Source organism: Leucoraja erinacea, chromosome 23 (genome assembly GCF_028641065.1).
Source record: "Leucoraja erinacea ecotype New England chromosome 23, Leri_hhj_1, whole genome shotgun sequence".
NCBI classification, from domain to species: Eukaryota; Metazoa; Chordata; class Chondrichthyes; order Rajiformes; family Rajidae; genus Leucoraja; species Leucoraja erinaceus.
This window is the reverse complement of record NC_073399.1, coordinates 35348139-35363513: the sequence shown is the minus strand read 5'-3', so window position 1 is coordinate 35363513 and position 15375 is coordinate 35348139. Positions and strand designations below refer to the sequence as shown.

General features: G+C 51.5%; 1 protein-coding gene across 2 annotated transcripts in view; it reads left to right on the top strand.

The window, feature by feature from the left end:
* The first annotated feature begins 1281 nt into the window (after positions 1-1281).
* Positions 1282-15375, top strand: part of LOC129708488 (phosphoribosyl pyrophosphate synthase-associated protein 1) — a 31833-nt gene continuing 17739 nt past the window's right edge. For both annotated transcript variants that reach the window (XM_055654313.1, XM_055654312.1), the window contains exons 1-5: positions 1282-1297; positions 2293-2307; positions 3418-3526; positions 11750-11802; positions 14677-14743. In XM_055654313.1, the coding sequence (XP_055510288.1) occupies positions 3444-3526; positions 11750-11802; positions 14677-14743 (203 nt within the window). In that variant the 5' untranslated portion in view covers positions 1282-1297; positions 2293-2307; positions 3418-3443. The remainder of the gene's footprint in view (positions 1298-2292; positions 2308-3417; positions 3527-11749; positions 11803-14676; positions 14744-15375) is intronic.

Sequence of the window (15375 nt, the reverse complement as noted above, 5' to 3'; positions counted from 1 at the left end):
AGACAATGGTGCATATCATCATCTTGAGTAGAGTAGTTGGTGACAGATTAATTTTTATTGAGAAGAATGATACTCTGCATATCGCCAACTTGGATGTGTTATCGTGCTGTTAGTGCCCCCTTAAAACGGTCTATGAAGGTGATTTGACTATTGTTGTCTAGTTTATTCCATCTTACAAATAATGAGTTCTTATAAATATCTGTCCTGGCGAATGGGATTTCTATTTGCATATCATTTCTCCTTCTTGTTCTCCTTTCTGTAGATATTAGATTCAGGTTTCTGCTGAAGGTTTTTGGGATGAAGGACTGCAGTTGCAAGAATGTGGGGCTGGGATTGTTTTCTTGGAGAATACTGAGGAAAGATTTGGTGGATACAATAATAAGATGGGCTGGAGAGAATGAATATTGGGGGTTGTTCTCTCTAGACAAGGGGTCGGGTAGTTTAAGAAGAGGGGAAAGAGTTGAGACATGTTTTAAATGTGGTGTGATTGGAATCCCACACACGCTGCCTGGATGTGGTGGAGGAAGTTTACAAAGTAGCAGATAATGATATGGTGGCAAAGAGTTCCGCTCTGTGATCTTTGGTTGCAAAGGTCAGTGGGTGGAATCAAAGAACAGCGCTGGCAGAGATCCAGCTTGGGCTAAGGACCGGCTGCTGGCAAAGTGAAGACATGACGATGGTGACAGGCGCCGCTCCCAGTGTGCCCCCCCCCCCCCCCCCCGTGCTCACAGTGTCCCCCCCCCCCCCGCGCTCACAGTGTCCCAACCCCGTGTCCCCCCCCCCCCCCCCCCCCCCAGCGCTCCCAGTCCCCCCCCCCCCACCCCCTGCTCCCAGTGGGTCCCCCCTCCCCCGCTCCCAGTGTGTCCCACCCCGGTTGTCCCACCCCCACCCCCGGTGTCCCCACCCCCACCCCCGGTGTGCCCCCCCCGCGCCCCAAACCCCGCGTGTCCCCACCCCCCCCCCCCCCGGTGTCCCCACCCCCCACACCCTGTTTGTGTCCACCCCCCCCCCCGGTGTCCACACCCCCCCACCCCCCGTCCCCCACCCCGTGTCCCCCCCCCCCGTCACCCGTACAACCCCCCCCAGCGGATCTTTGTCCGTTTAACCGCAGAAACCCGGGGACTCGCGCCCCCACCCCCCAGTGTCCACAACCCCACCCACCCCGGCGGATGTCCCACCCCCGTGCCCAGTGTAATAGGTGCGCCCACGGGGTTGTCCGGGCGCGGATTGGGTGACGGTGTTGCCCGTCACCCCGGCACAGTGTCCACCCCCCCCCACCCTAGCTGGATCCGCGAGCCCCCCACGGAGGGTGAGGGTGGGGGTGGGGGTGGGCCCGGGGGGTCCAGGGTTAGGGTGAGGGTGGGGTGGGCCACACCCCCACCCCCCCGGTGGGGGTTAGGGCGGGGGTGGGCCCCACGGGGTGGGGGGTTTGTGCACCCCCCAAGGGTGGGGGGTGCTGTTGTCCACACCCCCGGGGGGGTGGGGGTGAGGGCGAGGGTGGGGTCCCACCCCACCCCCGGGGGTCCCACCCCCCCACCCCACGGGTGGGCCCGGGGGGGTGAGGGGTGGGGGTTAGGGTGGGGCCCGGGGGGGTCCCGTTTCCACCCCCCCCACCCCGGTGTCCCCACCCCCCCACCCACGGTGTTAGGGTGGGCCCCGGGGGGTCCACACCCCCCCCGCCCCCGGGTGGGGTGTCCCCAGGTGGGCCCGGGGTGTCAAGGTACCGGGGGCCCCCCCCCCCCCCCCGTTTTTGGGGGCCCGGTTTACCCCCCACCCCTCCCGGTGTTCCCACCCCCCCCCCCACCCACCCCACCCAGGGGGGTAGGGTGGGGTGTCCCACCCCCCCCCCGGTGTCCACACCCCACCCCCCCCGGTGTGAACCCCCCCCACCCCCGGTGTCCACACCCCCCCCCACACCCCCCCCCCCCCGGTGTCCCCACCCCCCCCCCCCGTGTGTCACACACCCCCCCCCCCCCGGGGTCCCACACCCCCCCCCCCCCGGTGTCCACACCCCCCCCCCCCGGTGTCCACACCCCCCCCCCGGTGTCCCCACCCCCCCCCCACCCGGTGTCCCCCCCACACCCCCCCCCGGTGTCCAGGGGTGGTGTCCGTTACCGCCCCCACCCACCCACCCCCCCCCGGTGTCCAACCCCCCACGGGCCGGTGTCCACACCCCCCGCCCCCGCCCCGGTGTCCCACACCCCCACCACCCCACCGTGCCTGTATGGTGCCGGGCGCTGATGGGTGAGGTGTTGCCCGTCACGGGGGGGTGTCCAAACACCCCACCGCGAGGACTGGAGACGGAGGGTGAGGGTGGGTGTGGGTGGGCCGGGGGGGGGGGGGGTGGGGTGGGCCCGGGGGGTGAGGTGTGGCGGTCACGGGGGTTACCGTGGGCCGGGGGGGTGCGACGGGAGACGAGGGCGAGGGTGGGCGGAGGGGTGAGGGTGGGGTGTGGGGGTTAGGGTGGGCCCGGGCGGGGTGGGGTGTTGCCCGGCACGGTGGGGTGAGGGTGGGCCGGGAGGGGGGGGACGGGGTGAGGGTGGGGGTTAGGGTGGGCCCGGGGGGGGGGGGTGGTTAGGTGGGGACGGAGGGTGGGGGTTAGGGTGGGGGTTAGGGCCCGGGGGGTGGGGGTGGAGAACGGGGGTGGGCCCGGGGGGGGGGTGGAGGGGGAGGGTGAGGGTGGGGGTTAGGGTTGGGTCGGCGGTTTGGGTTTGGGTGCGGGTTGGGGTGAGGGTGAGGGGTAGGAGGGGGTGAGGGTGAGGGTGGGGGTTAGGGGTAAGGGGTGGGGTTGGGGGGTAAGGGTAGGGTGCGGGTGGGGTAAGGGGTGGGGGTGAGGGGGGGGGGTGGGCCCGGGGGGGGGTGGGGGTGGAGACGGGGGGTGAGGGTGGGGGTGGGCCTAGGGGGTGAGGGTGGGTGGGACGGGGGGGTGTGAGGGTGGGCCCGGGGGGGGGTGGGGTGGGTGAGGGAGGGTGTGGTGGGATGGGCCTAGGGGGTGGGGGGGAGGGAGAGTGAGGGGGGGGGGGGGGAGGGAAGAGAGAGATGGGAGGAAGGAACTGCAGGTGCTGGTTTAACCCGAAGAAAGACGCAGTGCTGGAGTAACAGTGGGACAGGCAGCATTTATGGAGTGAAGGAATGGGTGATGTTTCAGGTCTAGACCCTTCTTCAGAGAGATCGGGGGGAGGGAAGATAGGGAGGCCCGTAGTAGTAGGCCGGGGAGGGAAGATAGGGAGGCCCGGGGAACAGGAGGGAGGTGGGTTGGGGTGGCGGGAGTAGAGAACCGGGGAGAGAGCGAATATGTGGACCGGGGAGAGGGGTGGGCCGGACAGGGTGTGGAATTTTGGTGAGTGGGAGTCTCACATCCACGGGCTCCTGCGCTGCGTTCCCTGCCTTTAACTCCCCCTCTCCATCTCTCCCCAGGATTGAAGAGTTGGACGCTGTGCAAAATGAATGTGGCAAAGGGTGGCTACCGCGTATTCTCAGCCAATTCCAATGCTGCCTGCACCGAGTTAGCCAGACGCATCACTGAGTAAGTGGAGCTGACGCTGGCCATCTTCTGTTGATACTGGGGCTGAAATTAGTCTTTAAAGCCCTGTTTATATTTGGCACTTGACAAATTTTCAATGGCCCAGTTGCATTGAAGGGTGACAGGTTCTCTGTGGGTTCCAATATAGACTGGGACTGCTCGCGTGTCAAGCGCTTAGTTGGGTGAAATTTGTCCATGGGGTGAAGTGTGTTCATGATCTTCCCATCGGGCAATGTACAGAGAAAATTTAAGAGAAAGAGCAAAGCTTAACATCCTCTTTGGGTATTGGGCAGGGAAGTGACTGTAGCAGCAACCACAGTTATATTAGTTTTTGAATAGTTGTGGAGAAGGACAAGGCTGGTCATTATGATATGGTTCCCAATTGAGGCAAAGATAACTTTGGTATTTGATAAGAACTTGCAAAAGTTGATTGGAGTAGGTTATATTGGGGCAAAGGGAGGTACATGAAGTGGGAGATATTTAAAAGTAATTGATTTATTTGCCTCTGTACTCCACAATTTGAGATTTGTAATAGAAAAAAATCACATCACCAGGCAACGGCCCTCCCTGGGAGCCGGGAGCAGAGCCGAGCTGGAGCCAGCATCCCCCCCCACGCCGGTGCCTCCATATAGGGACGGGGCACCCGGTAGGGGATGGGGATGGCCCAGCAGCAAGGCTCGACCACGACCCCACGCAGCAGCACGATCTTGCTCACTCACCGAAGCATAAAGCAATAAAAACAACAAAATCATCATAGCTTTATACAAAGGAACAATAAATACAACTCATTCATAGTTTAAAAGCAGTATTTTCTTACCCAGAAGAATCAAAGCTGGAAAATATGGATGAAATGAAGGTCTGTATGCTCTGCTATGAACAATGTTTATGGCAAGTGACCTATGACCCAGAAATGCGCAATCGGAATACCAAACTCACTTATTAGGTTCAGTTCGCGGTGTTGAATTGGCCACTCAAGAATTAACCATTTTTTAGCTTTGGAAAAACTGCTTTGTTGCTTTAGCAGTATGTTTGGGATCATTGTCTTGCTGTGGAATGAACTGCCGGCCAATGAGTTTTGAGGCAATTTGTTTGAACTTGAGCAGATAGGATGTGTCTGTACACTTCAGAATTAATTATGCTACTACCATCAGCAGTTGTATCATCAATGAACCAGTACCTTCAGCAGCCATTTATGCCCAGGCCATAACACCCCCACCACCATGTTTCACAGATTAGGTGTTATGCTCTGGATCTTCGGCAGTTCCTTTGTTCCCTCCATACTTTGCTCTTGCCATCACTCTGATATAAGTTAATCTTTGTCTCATCTGTCCACAAGACCTTTTTCCAGAACTGTGGTTGCTATTTTAAATACTTCTTGGCAAACTGTAACCCGGCCATCCTATTTTTGCGGCTAACCAGTGGTTTGCATCTTGCAGTGTAGCCTCTATTTCTGTTCATGAAGTCTTCTGTGGACAGTGGTCATTGAAAAATCTACACCTGACTCTTGTAGTGTGTTTCTGATCTGTCAGACGGGTGTTTGGGGATTTTTCTTTATAATGGAGAGAATTCTTCTGTCATCAGCTGTGGAGGTCTTCCTTGGCCTGCCAGTACCTTTGCGATTAGTAAGCTCGCCAGTGCTCTCTTTCTTAATGGTTCCAAACTGTTGATTTTGGTAAGCCTAAGGTTTGGCTGATTTCTCTAACAGTTTTATTCTTGTTTCTCAGTCTTATAATGGCTTCTTTGACTCTCATTGGCACAACTTTGATCCTCATTGATAAATAGCAATAAAAGTTTCCAAAGGTGATGGAAAGACTGGAGGAAAGACTAGGTACTGAGAGCTCTCTTATACCTGCATTAAGGAGGCAATTAAACACACCTGAGCAATTACAAACACTTGTAAAGCCATGTGTCCCAAACATTATGGTGCCCTGAAATGGAGGGACTATGTATAAACGCAGCTGTAATTTCTATATGATGAAACCAAAATGTTTAAAATGGCCTTTAATAAAATCTAACAATGTGCACATTAACCACATGTGATTTTTTTTTTCTATTACAAATATCAAATTGTGGATTACAGAGGCAAATAAATAAATGGTGAGTCGTTGTCCCAAATATTATGGAGGGCAATGTAGTTTAATTCAGCTAAGTGTGAGATGTATAGCTTTGTACCTTGTCTGCTATTGGCAGTTCTTCCTGTATACTCTCTTTGGGAGCTTCATTATATTCTACACATTCGCTTGAGCTGTGTCCGCTTGTCAGTACACAGATGCTCTGCTTCATACCCATATCTCCTTGCTTTCCTCCTTTAACCATTTGCATCCATTTTAAAAAACAATTATTTCAGTTGGCCTTCAGCCTGGAAGATTTAGACTGGTAAAGAGAGCAGATGGCATGCTCGCCTTCATTGGTCAGGGCATTGAGTATAAGCATCAGGATGTCATGATGCAGCTTTACAGGACTTGGGTTAGGCTGCTTTTAGAATATTGATCACAGTGCTGGTTGCCTCATTGCAGGAAGGATGTGGAGGATTTGGAAACCGTACCAGAATGATGCTTGAATTAGACAGACTAAGATTGTTTGCTCCAAAACGCTGGAGATGTGAGCAGACCTGATAGAAGTATATCAAATGATGAGGTGTAGATAGGCAGAAGCTTTTTCCCAGGGAGAGGGCATAGCTTTCTGGTGAAAGGGGCAAAGGATAAAGAAAGCAGGGCAAGATGGTGAGACTGCAATGTGTTGTCAGCAGTAGTGATTGAGGCAGATAGTGGCATTTCAGAGGCTTTTGGAAAGGTAAGTGGACATGCAGAGAAAGGAGCGACATCGAGTATGTGCAGACAGATAAAGTTGGTTTTGGCATCATGTTCAGCATAGATATTGTGTGCTCTACTGTTTGGATTTTTAAAAATTTGGATGTAGATTAAACGATGAGAAGCTTTCTATTCATGTGCAAGGAGCATGGTAAATGGGATCCAATGTGTGTCCTGCTTTTGAATCTCAAGTGCCATTTGATAGGTTACCATGTATATGGTTATTGTAGAAGATAAGTCTTCATGAGATTGGATGGATAGAGCTTTGAGTTAAGGTAAATGGGTCAACTTCATTTTGTTGAGCTGTAACTGGCTGTAACCCGGGTCCGTACCTGGGGCTCAGTTAGTTAAATTCAATAGTAATATCTTAGATGAAGTATGTGTATGAATTGTAAAAGAGTGTTTAATTGTCCTATGCACCAGGAGCAGTGAAATTCTTACTTGCTGACCCATTCAAGAGCCTGGTAGTTGTGGGGAAGAAGTTCTTGAAGCCGGAGGTCACAGTTCTCGGGCTCCTGTACCACTACCTCAATGGTAGCAGCAAGATGAGAGCAGTGTCATGTGGTCAGTGTCATGTGGGTCAGTGTCATGTGGGTCTTTGATACTGGTTGCCTCATATAGATTGCTTCGAGGATGGGGAGGGGTCAGTGCCTGTGATGGACAGGATGATGTTCCCACTTGCTGCAGCCTCCTTTGTTCCTGGGCGTCTAAATTACTGAACCATTTAATGTTCTCTACCATACACCTGCAAGTGTCCAATAGAGAGAGTTTGGCCACATACTCAATGTTAGTTTTCTTATGAAAACATTTCCGTCTCTGAAGTAACCAGTTGACTGATTACATTTGCTATCCTTGTAGCATTTTACATTTATCAGTTTTGTTTGAAATGTTATTATTGATTGTGCAGTCCCTTCACTTTCTCCGAAAAAAAGCTTCCTCTATGTAAAGGAAAGTAAAGCTTCCTCTATGCAGAAAAGGGAACAATGTGCTGGGATAACTCGGCAGATCAGGCAGCATCGCTGGAGAACATGAATAGGTCCCGACATACACTCCCTGGCCCAGGACAGTATAGCTTGGAGGCAGAATAAAACACCCTGTGAGTGTAGAATACATCCACATCACTATATAGGTGGGTTAATATCCTCAGTTAATTAAAGATTAAAATCTGTTTTTATGACACACACAATCCTATGGTGTACTCTGACCCCAGAGTTTCATGTATAAACCTGCACCATTTCACAATAATACTCTTCCTGGAAACATCTGTGATTAGCCTCCCTGACAACCCCCTGCTTTCTCCAGTTCCATTATATTTGTCCTGAGGACAAGTTGGGCCGAATCTCTCTATGGCATCATCTTCCCTGCCAACTTTGCAGAGATATCATAGTTATGGAGTTAGACAGCATGCATCGGGTCCTTCTGCCCAAGCCATGCGCTAATCCTTGTCTGACTTTGGTCCATATCTCTCTGAAACTTTCCTATCAAAGTTGCAGTAGAAATGTCTGTTAAACTGGAGTGGTGAGAGAGCTGGGTGCACAGCTGGGTGGGGGAGCGAAGGCAGGCAGGGGACACAGAAGGGGAGTATTACTTAAAATTGGAGAATTATTGGGTTGTATGATGTGCCCATCCATTTGTTCCCCGATCCCAGTCACCCTGCTATTTAAACTCCCACCCCCCTGCACACTTTTCTCCCATCCACCAGATCTTTTGTTAGCTCTTTCCCTTCCCACTGTCCCTTTCCACACATATCCCTCCCTCCGACTTTACATTTCCCACCTCTGACATCCTTCTATATCCTCATCAATCTGCCAATCACCCCCTCACCTACATCCATCTATCACTTGTAGAAACAAGGAACTGCAGATGCTAGATTACCAAGGAAAGAGAAAAGCTGGAGTAACTCAGCGGGTCAGGCAGCATCCCTGAAGAACATGAATAGGTAATGTTTTCGGTTGGGACCCTACTACAGAATGAAAAATGCTCCTGACCCAAAATGTTACCTATCCATGTTCTCCAAGGATGCTGTCTGACCTGCTAAGTTACTCCAGCAATTTGTCTTTCCACCTATCACTTGCCAGGTTTTGCCTCACCCCTCCTCTTTTCCAGCTTTCTTCTCCCCCTCAATCAGTTGTCTGTTAATTCCCTCCCAGATTCCAGTATCTACAGGTGCTTGTGTGTGTCATCATTTATAGTGCTGTGCCTTTGTGGGTTCTACTTGGGTGGAGAGCCTGAGGACTGTCAATGAGCAACTTAAATTGCTCTGGTAATTAGATCCCACCCACCAGAGCATGACATCAATAAACAATGGAAATATCACAGCTTCAAGCAGTAAACTTGAAGTGTAACAGACAGCATTTCTGTTTATAACGAATGGGTGACATTTTGGGTCGAGACTGAGTCAGGAGAGGGAGACACCCGAAATGTCACCAATTCTTTCTATTCAGAGATGCTGCCTGTCCCGCTGAATTATTCCAGCATTTTGAGTCTATTTTCAGTGCAAACCAGCACCTGCAGTTCCCTCCTACACAGGAAGTGTAAATTCAGTTCAATTGATCACAATGTAATGTTTGAGACGGAATTGTCTAATTAAAGGTCGGGTGCATGTGGTCCAACATGGATGTTAGTAACGTTCCTCAGGTAGGCTGATGCATGGGACCTACGGAGATTGGGTCATTTGGATTCAGAACTGGCTAAATCGTAGAGGACTGTGGTGGAAGGGATGTTATTCTGGCTGGGTATATGATCAGCTAAGGTCTGCGCTTGGATGTCTGCTGCCTATATCGAGGGAGGAAGAGCCATCTTGGAGGAACGGCTGCTAACCAGCAGCCGTCTGTTAAACTCGCTTTTTAAAACGATTTTTAGTTAGTCCTGTCTCGTCCGTTTGGAGAAATTGACTTTTTAATGTGGGTGGTAGGGGGCAATTTTATTTCTAGGTCCCTACCTGGTCGGTGAGGCAGATTTTTCTCGGGGCTGCCCGCCGACCCGTCCTCGCGGCCTGCCAGCGGGCTTGGAGCGCCGTTTCCTGGCAGGGATCGCCCAGCACCTCGGCCTCGGTGGCGGCACAGCGCTGGAGCGCTATCGTGGAGCGGAGCAGGCGATGCCTTGCCTGGGTCGCCGCGCTGGACCGCCGAGAGCAACACCTCCGGGCTGCGGGTCTGCAGAGCGGAGCGGGCGGCGCCGATTTCAACATCGGGAGCCTGGGAGCTCCAAACTGGCGCGGCCTTGTCAGCTCCGGAAGCCGCGGTCTACAGCTTGGAAGCGGCCGTTCCAGGTGGCCCAGCCGCTGAGAGGACTCTCCTGACGCCGGGGCAAGACCACCCGGTGAGAACAGCCAGGAACATCTGGCCTCCGTAGAGGCAACTGCGGTGGCAGGCCTGACTTTGGGGTGAACTTGGGGTTGGGGACTTGACATTGTGCCTTCCCCCACAGTGGCAACCATTGTGGGGGGATGATTTTCTGTCTCTGCGTAATCCTGTTAGTCTATGTCCAAGATGGCTGCCGTGAAGGGAGAGTGGACGCTGGCGCGCTTTGGCTGCTGCTGCTCTCTCTTCACATTGTGTTTTTGATTTTCTGTTTTTGAACTGAATTCTGTTTTTAGTTTGTGTCTCTGTGATGTCTTTATTATTTATTTTACTCTGATTATATGTTTATATTCCTGTTAATCTATGTAAGGTGTCCTTGAGATGTCTGAAAGGTGCCCAAACAAATAAAATGTATTATTATTATTTATATATAGATGACTTGGACGTTTAGTTTTATTTAAAGATGCAGCATAGAAACGGGCTGTTCATCCCACCGAGTTCACGCTGGTTCCATGTTCCACTTTCTCATCCATATACTACCCTCATTTACAGAGGCCAATTAACCTAGAAACTGTCTCAAGTTCAAGTGAGTTTATTGCCATGTGTCCCTGTATAGGACAATGAAATTCTTGCTTTGCTTCAGCACACAGAACATAGTAGGCATTTACCATAGTAGGCAGTCTCCCTGCCACTTCCAGACTGGGCTGGCAATGCCACTCCTGCTGAGTTACTCCGGTACTTTGTTTCCTTCTGTGTATTTGCCAGCAAATGCAGGCATTTGTTTCTACTACTTATAGAATGATAGTCCGTTACTTGGTTATAGGAGACAATTGGCAATAACGGACATCATCTCTCCCCCTTATAGGTTTAAGGTGACAGGGAAAGTTTAAAGGAGATGTGCAAGTTAAGTTTTTTTTTTTTCTAGAGTGCTAGGTGCCTGAAACGCACAGCTGCGGGTGGTGGTGGAGGCAGATACAACAGTGCACGTAACATAGAAACATAGACAAAAGGTGCAGGAGTAGGCCATTTAGCCCTTCGAGCCAGCACCGCCATTCAATATGATCATGGCTGATCATCAAAAATCAGTACCCCTTTCCTGCTTTCTCCCCATATCCCTTGATTCCGTTAGCCGTGAATTGGCCTCCACTGGCGTTTGTTGCAGACAATTCAACAGATTCACAACTCTCTGGGTGAAAATATTTTTCCTCATCTCAGTCCTAAATGGCCTACCCCGTATTCTTAACAGACTTTAAAATAGGCACATGGATGTTGTAGGGAATTGAGGGATATGGATCAGGTGCAGGGAGAGGAGATCAGTTAAACTTGCCATTGTATTTGCACACTCTGTGGGCCGAAGAGCCTGTTGCTGTGCTGTACTGCTCTGCTCCATTCACTGATACCTGCTTGAGTTAATGTCGTCATTATCTGGAATTATCCAGTACTCAGGAACTGCTTGGCCTTGGCTCTGGAATTGTCTGCTTCTCTTTATTACAAATGCTCAAGTTTCCCTTGGGTCCCAGGCCATGACTTGTGTAAGGACCTTCATTGTGAATGGAAGAGCTTTGGGGAGTGTTACAGAGCAGAGGGATGTAGGAGTGCAGGTACATAGTTTCTTCAAAGTGGCGTCTCAGATGGATAGGATGGTGAAGGCGGCTTTCATCAGTATTGAAATTTGGAGTATCACGTTCAGGTTTGGTCGCCCCACTACAGGAAGGATGTTATGCTAGAAAGAGTGCAGCGAAGATTTCAGAGGATGTTAACTGGGCTTAAGGGCCTGAGCCAGAGAGAGCGGTTGAGCAGGCTAGGACTTTATCCTTTGGAGTGCAGGAGGCCAAGGGTGATGTTGAGAGGTGTGGGATTATGAGGGGAATAGATAAGGTGAGTTCAAGAGTCTTTCCACATAGAGTGTTGGAGATGTGCCAGGGGAGTTGGAGGGATATGGGGCAAACATAGGCATTAGTGTTAGATGGGGCACCTAGGTTGACATGGCCAGGTTGGGCCAAAGGGCCTATGTTTGTGCTTTATTGCTCTGACTGTATAATTGTGGTTACAGTCAGACTGTATCACAGACTATCTTTCCAATGCTTTTAACAATCTTGTCCTTATTTCTGCAGGCGTCTTGGCGTTGAACTTGGTAAAGCTGTGGTTTATCAGGAACCAAACCGTGGTAAGTTACAGTAATATGCTGATTCATATAGACAATAGTTGCAGGAGTAGGCCATTCGGCCTGAGCCAGCTCCGCCATTCATGCCTGGTGTACATTGCAGAGTGGGCCCATCGCAGTATTCGGTAAAACTACTGTTCTAGGGCAGGAACGTATGGGTGAAGCCATATATACATGTCCTCTGAAGGTGGACTCCAGTCCTCACAGTTTATCAGAGGTGACCATTACATTACTAAAACTAATTTCTGGGGCTCGAATCCTATCTAGCTCTCTTGAAAGTATCCAGAGAACTGGCCTCCACCGCCCTCTGAGGCAGAGAATTCCACAGACTCACAACCCTTTATTAAAAGTGTTTCCTCATCTCTGGTCTAAATGGCTTACCCCTTATTCTTAAACTGTGGCCCCTAGTTCTGGATTCCCGAACATCAGGAACATGTTTCCTGCCTCTCGCGTGTCCAAATCCTTAACAATTTTATGTGTTTCAATAAGATTCCCTCTCATCCTTCTAAATTCCAGAGTGTACAAGCCCAGCCACCCCATTCTCTCAGCATATGACAGTCCCGCCATCCCGGGAATTAACCTTGTAAACATAAGCTGCACTCCCTCAATAGCAAGAATGTCCTTCCTCAAATTAGGGGGCCAAAACTGCACACAATACTCCAGGTGTGGTCTCGCTGGGGCCCTATACAACTGCAGAAGGACCTCTTTGCTCCTATAATCAACTTCTCTTGTTATGGCCAACATGCCATTTGCTTTCTTCACTGCCTGCTGTACCTGCATGCTTCCTTTCAGTGGCTGATGAACAAGGACCCCCAGATCCCGTTGTACTTCCCCTTTTCCCAATTTGACACAATTTAGATAATAATCTGCCTTCCTGTTTTGCTACCAAAGTGGATAACCTCACAATTATCCACATTAAACTGCATCACCCAACCTGTCCAAGTCACCCTGCATTCTCATAGTATCCTCCTCAAAGTTCACACTGCCACCCAGCTTTGTGTCATCTGCAAATTTGCTAATGTTACTTTGAATCCCTTCATCTAAATCCTTGATGTATATTGTAAGTAGCTGCGGTCCCAGTACCGAGCCTTGCGGTACCCCACTAGTCACTGCCTGCCATTCTGAAAGGGACCCGTTAATCCCTACTCTTTGTTTCCTGTCTGCCAACCAATTTTCTATCCATGTCAGCACTCTACCCCCAATGCCATGTGCCCTAATTTTGCCCACTAATCTCCTATGTGGTGACCTTATCAAATGCTTTCTGAAAGTCCAGGTACACTACATCTACTGGCTCTCCCTTGCCCATCATCCTCAAAAAAATTCCGGAAGATTAGTCATGCATGATTTCCCCTTTGTAAATCCATGCTGACTTGGACCGATCCTGTTACTTCTGTCAAACTGGGCCACTATTTCATCTTTTATAATTGACCAGCATCTTCCCCACCACCGATGTCAGGTTAACTGGTCTATAATTCCCTGTTTTCTCTCTCCCGCCTTTCTTAAAAAGAGGGATAACATTAGCTACCCTCTATTCCACAGGAATCCTGAATTTATAGAACATTGGAAAATGATCACCAATGCGTCCACGATTTCTAGAGCCACTTCCTTAAGTACCCTGGGATGCAGACCACCAGGCCCCTGGGATGCAGACCACCAGGCCCCTGGGATGCAGACCACCAGGCCCCTGGGATGCAGACCACCAGGCCCCTGGGATGCAGACCACCAGGCCCCTGGGATGCAGACCACCAGGCCCCTGGGATGCAGACCACCAGGCCCCTGGGATGCAGACCACCAGGCCCCTGGGATGCAGACCACCAGGCCCCTGGGATGCAGACCACCAGGCCCCTGGGATGCAGACCACCAGGCCCCTGGGATACAGACCACCAGGCCCCTGGGATGCAGACCACCAGGCCCCTGGGATGCAGACCACCAGGCCCTGGGATACAGACCTGCAGACCACCTGGCCCTGGGATGCAGGGATGCACCACCTGGCCCTGGGATGCAGACCTGCAGACCACCAGGCCCTGGGATGCAGACCACCAGGCCCTGGGATGCAGACCACCAGGCCCTGGGATGCAGACCTGCAGACCACCTGGCCCTGGGATGCAGACCACCAGGCCCCTGGGATGCAGACCACCAGGCCCTGGGATGCAGACCTGCAGGCCCTGGGATGCAGACCTGCAGGCCCTGGGATGCAGACCTGCAGGCCCTGGGATGCAGACCTGCAGGCCACCAGGCCCTGGGATGCAGACCACCAGGCCCCTGGGATGCAGACCACCTGGCCCTGGGATACAGACCTGCAGACCACCTGGCCCTGGGATGCAGACCACCTGGCCCTGGGATGCAGACCACCGGCCTCTGGGATGCAGGCCCTGGGATGCAGACCACCAGGCCCTGGGATGCAGACCTGCAGGCCCTGGGATGCAGACCACCTGGCCCTGGGATGCAGACCACCGGCCTCTGGGATGCAGGCCTGCAGACCACCAGGCCCCGGGATGCAGACCACCAGGCCCTGGGATTTTGCATTCCACACACTAAGAGCAATTTACAGCAGGCAGTGAACCTACAAACTTGCATGTCTTTGGAATGTTGGAGGAAACCAGAGCACTCGGTGGCCAAAGAGAGAACATGCAAACTCTGTACAGACAGCACCGGTAGTCAGGATCGAGCCTGGATCTCTGGCACTGCAAGGCTGCCACTGTGTTGCCCCAGGATAGATCCTGACATTCTTCTCTAAAAGTGTTACCATCATCAGACCTGGTGGGCCAAAGTGCCTATTCCTGCTCTGTACTATTCTGTTCTATCTCTGGTGCGACAGTGTTTAGCTCCAGTATTAGAACAATCTTGGCATCTGATTTTTTTCATTGTGTCTCACAGAAACAAGAGTGGAAATAAAAGAATCCGTTCGTGGCCAGGATATTTTTATCATTCAAACCATCTCGCGGTGAGTGGATCCAAAAAAAAGCCAAGAAAAATGCCGAGACGGGTTGTGGGCATTGTGCTGTGGGTGGGCCATGTGGAGATGGGATGTGGGCCATACATAGAAACATGGAAAATAGGTGCAGGAGGAGGCCATTTGGCCCTTTGAGCCAGCACCGCCATTCATTGTGATCATGGCTGATCATCCACAATCAGTAACCCGTGCCTGCCTTCTCCCCATATCCCTTGATTCTACTAGTCCCTAGAGCTCTATCTAACTCTTTTAAATTCATCCAGTGAATTGGCCTCCACTGCCTTCTGTGGCAGTGAATTCCACAAATTCACAACTCTCTGGGTGAAAAAGATTTTTCTCATCTCAGTTTTAAATGGCCTCCCCATTATTCTTAGACTATGGTCCCTGGTTCTGGACTCCCCCAACATTGTGAAACATTTTTCTGCATCTAGCTTGTCCAGTCCTATAATTTTATGTTTCTCATCCTAAATTCCAGTGAATACAAGCCCAGTCTTTTCAATCTTTCCTCATATGACAGTTCCGCCATCTCGGGGATTAACCTCGTGAACCTACGCTGCACTGCCTCAATAGCAATAATGTTCTTCCTCAAATTAGGAGACCAAAACTGCACACAATACTCCAGG